Source organism: Desmodus rotundus, chromosome 12, assembly GCF_022682495.2.
Source record: "Desmodus rotundus isolate HL8 chromosome 12, HLdesRot8A.1, whole genome shotgun sequence".
Taxonomy (NCBI): Eukaryota; Metazoa; Chordata; class Mammalia; order Chiroptera; family Phyllostomidae; genus Desmodus; species Desmodus rotundus.
Genome location: NC_071398.1, coordinates 40371910 through 40377423, shown reverse-complemented (window position 1 = coordinate 40377423; position 5514 = coordinate 40371910). Strand labels below are relative to the sequence as shown.

At 48.7% G+C, this 5514-nt stretch overlaps 1 protein-coding gene across 1 annotated transcript; it reads left to right on the top strand.

Annotated features, from left to right (window-relative positions):
- Positions 1-2534: 2534 nt before the first annotated feature.
- On the top strand, positions 2535-5227 carry LOC112319998 (cell adhesion molecule CEACAM21-like). The gene is made up of 3 exons (XM_024577396.2): positions 2535-2598; positions 3491-3844; positions 4947-5227. Exons 1-3 carry the CDS (start codon positions 2535-2537, stop codon positions 5225-5227), a joined length of 699 nt encoding a protein of 232 aa, XP_024433164.2.
- The last annotated feature ends 287 nt before the right edge of the window (positions 5228-5514 follow it).

Below are 5514 nucleotides of genomic sequence, written 5' to 3'. Positions count from 1 at the left end.
GATAAACACTTCAGACCAAAATCCTCTCCCAAAAGTCTCAGGAGAGCTCTCACATAGCCATTTTGTTGGAATCTTGGGGACAGATTACCTTTTGAAAGAGCACATTTCCATAAGAAGAAGGTTCTCCTGACAATGGACTCAGAACACTCTGGACAATGTCTGTCTTCTCACTGGGCTCACCCTGCCCTCGGATGGAGGCAGGGGGCCAAGGACACACAGGGACAGAGCTCTGACTGACTGTTCTCTCAGCCTGGAAGTCAGAGTCTGCCTCTGTCCTGGGCTCAGGGTCAGCTCCCAGCCTCTGGATCCTGGTCAGCATCCCTGGTACAGCACCTGCATTGGTGAAAATCTTCACCTTCCCTCCAAAGGGTGACACTGAGCCTCACAGACAACACGTGGCAAATTTACCCCTGAATCTGGCTTTGGCTAAGGAGGTGGAGATGACACCTTATTTTTATCACTTGATCTAAAAAGCCCTTTTAGGCCCCTCCCTCAAGCCCGTTCTCTCCCACTGCTCCTTCCAGTGACTGAACAAAAAGGGGCCGTGCAATAAGTGTGACAAGCTCAGTGAGCAAAAGTAACCACACGGGATGCTCTGAACAGAAATTCCTAAGTGGGCAGGTGATGGTACATAGTTACATCCCAGGCACATAGCTTTCTTAGCAAAGGTCAGACCTCCTTAAGCGAGCCCTGTCTCCTGTTCTTATGCATCTTGGAAACATACCTCTGACACAAAGAGCAGTTTTCTCTGTTAACCCATTGAAAGGCAGAGCTCTGGCACCAGAATAGGAGACCACAGAGCTTCTCATGTTCTCTGGCTTCCCGCCCACCCTCTCCATATGCTGTGAATGTTGATTATCTTGTTCCCACCGTTGTAAAAAAAAAAAAAAAAGGTATGTGTTTCTCCATTTTGCCTTTTATCCAGTTTTAGAGATTTACCTGCTATGCTTTCTCTTAACTCCTAATTGATTTCAGGTAACTCTTTTCATCTTTTACTTTTATATGAATGTACATAATAAGCTACAAAACTCATCCTTAGTAGGATTTCAGATGTTGCTTCTAGGCATATGATGTAAGATTGGCTCAGATACACTCAATAAATGTGGGTGTTTCTTTAACAGGGCCCAGCAGCCCTGCCCCCTCAGGGATCTCTCTGCTCTCCCTACAGCACGGGCCAGGCAAGGTGACAGCAAGAAAGACTCGCAGGCAGAAACCAGAGGTTGTCCCAACAGTCAGGGAGCACAGGGACAGGCTCCACCAGCAGACAAGGAGAAGAATAGTCTCCCTGAGACTGTCCCTCCATGACCTAGAAGCCCACAGGCACCTGACCTTTCACCAAAGTCCTGTTTTCAAAGACAAGCAGGACACCCCCACAATCACTGCAGGCCCAACTGAGACTTCTGGTTTTGAGTCTTTGTCCCTGGGAGCAAAAGCAGTCTGGTGACAACCTGAGATAAAAGAAGGGTCCCCTCCTCAATTATCCCGAAGCTTGACCCCTTCTCACCCCCAGAGTCATCTCTGTGACCTTCCTGCTGTGAGGAAATAAAACCTTCTCAGAGCATCTGACAACATTGGGAAGACCCAGTGCCCAGCTGGGTTTCTGTGTCACAAACAGAAATAGTCCCCATTTGGGGGACACTTGGGGCTCTCTGTGTGTTGCTGACACACCCAAGACAATACACAGCAGAGGCCAGTGCTGGGGTGAGCGGGTCACCCTCTCAGGGACACATGTGCCCCCATCAGCCTTGCTATTATAAGTGAAATTCACAAGCCAGTAGGATCAACCTGTCCTGAGAGCTCGTTAATTGCCAAGTCTCTGGTCCACTGCACCCCTGCCTAGTCAGCCTCTGCAGCCTAATGCGATCTGGAGACTTGCCCTGTGCACAGAAGAGGAAGGGCTCCGTCCATGTCACAAGATCTCATTCTGGTTGGGCATCCATGGTAGGTAGGCAGCCGCTGAAGCAGCATTTCTAAGGTGTCACCTGGGTATCACAATCTTTAGAGAGTTTCACAGGTGATGCGACGCACAGCAGGGGTGACATCCCTGTGACACGTTTTTCTGAAGCAGCCCAAGAACTCCTGCGCTGAAGGGAAAAGTCAAATGTGAAACAGAGAGGCTGTGGGAAAGGCTACTGTTCACCTGACAGGGAGCTGTGGGGAATGCCTGAAACCCGGTCACTCCAGGCCTGTGCTTTTCCTAAAACAGCATGTGAGTGTGTGCCTGTGTGTGTGTGTCTGTGCGTGAGTTTGACTGTGTCCCGTGTGTGGTATTCACAGGCCTTAACAGTTCCCCAAAACCAAAATGTAGGGGGCCAGCAAAATAGTAAGAAAGGACAGAGTGGCAAAAATGAGGTCAGGGGGTGGGAGGGTCCTGGGCACAGACCCCACCCCCAGCCATATGACAAGAATCATAATCTTCCCCAGAATAAACTCAGTGTGCAGGTATAAAACACAGCAGATTGTACCATTCTGGACAGAGGTGAGAACCTCAGACTGTTCTCAGAGAGGCAGCCACAGAGCAGGCAGCAGACACTATGGGATCCCCGTCAGTCTCTACCCACAGAAGACTGGTCCACTGGCAAGGGCTCCTGCTGGCTGGTAAGTAGGAGACAATTCTTTGGGGTAGACTAAGGGTCTGACACCCAGACTGGCTGGGGTCTGCTGGAGAGACCAGTGCTCTGAGAAAAGAGGGAAGGCTTCTGTCTGGACTGAAAGTAAAGAAAAAAAGAGCACAGTAGAATGGAGAAGGTGGCTCAGCAAGAAGAAAATCCCATAATGTTGAAGTGGTGAGAGGCAAAAAAACCTCAATTTCTGTTCATTTCTTAAGTTATTCATCATATTGAATTATGAAAACTGATATAATACTAATAATGATTTATGGCAGAAAATACCAAAAAATTAACCAGGTGTGCTACACATTGCCTTTACTACCAACCACAGAAACAAGCAAATGCACCCCAGAAGGTGCAGGACCCTGGGCTCACTCATTCACTCACCTACAGGCCTTGGCAGCTTGTTGCAGTCACTAAAGGTACAAAAAAAAAATCAGACAAGCCCCTGCTCGCATGGAACTCATGATCTGTGGGAGAGTGAGGGTCAAGGAACGACCTAGACGTTACGTCAGGTACCCACAAGCACCACGAGGGAAGCAGAGCAGAGGCAGGTCAGAAAGTCAAGACAGACAATCTTAGAGAAGGTTGTCAGCACGGGTGTCTTTCAAGATGCCACTGAGTGTCAGCAGGGGTCTGAGAGCAGTGAGGGGGTGAGCCACCCCAACCCCTGGAGGAGAGTATTCAAAACAGAAAAAAATAACAGGCTCAGAAGATCTGAAGTAGCAGCGGCCTGCCGTTGACGTTCATCATTGGAAACACACTCAAAAGTACGCGCAGACCAAGGCTGGGAGGGAAGAGACCTGTTCAGGACCCAGGACTTTATCTTGCCATCCCAATGCACAGACCCAAACATTGACCAATGTCTTCTTCTTTCCTAGTCTCACTCTTAAACTTCTGGAGCCCGCCCACCTCTGCCCAACTTGCTATTGTGCCGACCCATGTTGCTGAGGGGAAAAGTGTGCGTCTACGTCTCTGCAACGTACCTCCCAATTACACAGGCTTTGTGTGGTACAGGGGGGACAGGGCCAACAGCCAGCATGCCATCGCGTCTCTTTTCATAAACCAAAGAATGTATGTAAACGGGGCTGCAAACAGTGGTCGAGAGGATGTAATCTATGATGGGTCCTTGCTGATAAAGAAGGTCACTCTGAAGGATGCGGGAGTCTATACCGTAGTAGTCAACCTTCCAGGTTCAAGACAAGAAATAGGATTCGGTCGGCTTAATGTATACCGTGAGTGATTGCTCTGACTTCTGGGTGTCGGGGGGTGACTTCCAGTTGACACACAGGACTGACACTCTGGTTTCTGCCTCCGTGCCCCTCTGCATCATGTCCCAGGTTGGGATTCGGCATTTAGTGCAGGGCACACACAGTGGAGACAAATTCCCCAAGATCCCAGTTCCCTTCCCAGTTTCCAGCCCTGTAGACAATCACTGCAGGTAGAAGGACCAGTCTGGTGAAAGTAACTCAGCAGAGAGGGACCAGTCTCAGTTCAGCCCCCGAGGCCCTTCCCATGACAATGGCCATGAGAAATGGCTTTAGGGCTTGGTCAGCTTCTGATCTGAGGAGTTCCTTGAAATTCTCACAGAGCTGAGATCAGAAGCACTTTTCTAGAAACCTGTCCCTGGAATCTTGACTCCTTATACCCTGGGGAGCCTGTGTCAGGTTGTGCTTTAACTCCTAAAAAGGGCTGAGTGGGTAACAGGCTAACAGGTGCCTGAGTCACAAGGCTCCTGAGCTGGTCACCAACTACACCTCAGCCCCAAGAATCACATCTTGGCAGAAGAGGAGGGTGGGCCTTCACTTGAGACTGTGTGTGGAGAGAGCAGTTCAATAATTCTTCAGATATTAGCTGATGGCCCTGGGGGACTCAGAAGAGGTCAGAGAAAAGCAAGCATCCCCAGAAAGCAACTGAGGATACAAGGTGCTTCTTGAAGCTCTTCATTCACTAGCTATTAACGTGGGGTAATATGTCTTGGAGTCAATCAATAACAGATGCCTCTGATTTGAGTAGCTCTTCCGTCCTATGATTTAGATCAGATACTGTGAATATTTTATGGCAAATACCATGAAATGTGGCAGCCAAGAATTCATTCTCCTTCACTGAGAATAAAGTGAGGAACAGGGAGATACAGTTGCTAAAGCTCAGTCCCACAGACCTTACGTATTGTCACCTGAACTTAGACAGTTTTCTTTCTGCAAATGTCAGGACCATACTCTGCCGACCTTTACATAGCTCACAGTGGACTGAGCGTGGCTGAGAACTCTGAGGAAGCAGCGTGGCTCCACATCTCCAGCCCATTCTCAATGAGTCACATTCTTCGTTTCTCCACAGGGCATGTGAAAAAGCCCACCCTCCTAGTCAGCAACACCACAGTCACAGACAATAAGGACGCCGTGGTCCTGACCTGCTACACAAATGCATTCACCATCCAGTGGTTGTTCAACGGCAGGAATCTGCAGCTCTCGGAGAGAAGGAGGCTGTCCGAGGACCGCAGAAGCCTCACCATAGACCCCGTCCAGAAGGAAGATACTGGCTATTACCAGTGTAGAGTCTCCAACCCCGTCAGTTGTGCTGAAAGTTGGGACCTGGAGCTGAATGTGAAATCTAAGTGACCCTCTTTCCCTCCTCTATGGTATTAAACTCTAAATAAAGTTTTTTGCATTATCATAATAGATTTGTTCTGAAGGTGAATATTTCTTAAAAGATTTGCATTGAGTCAATAAGTACTCAAAAATGTAACTTGACCTTGTCATTAATGTTGACTTAATGTCATATTTCAGACCAAATCCCACCTCTGTTTGGTCTCATTTGTACCATGTCCACAGTGGAGGTGACCCCAAGTCCTTCAAAGAAGCAGCATTTGTCTAGCCAGGACAGTGGGAGCAGGTGAGGAACTCGC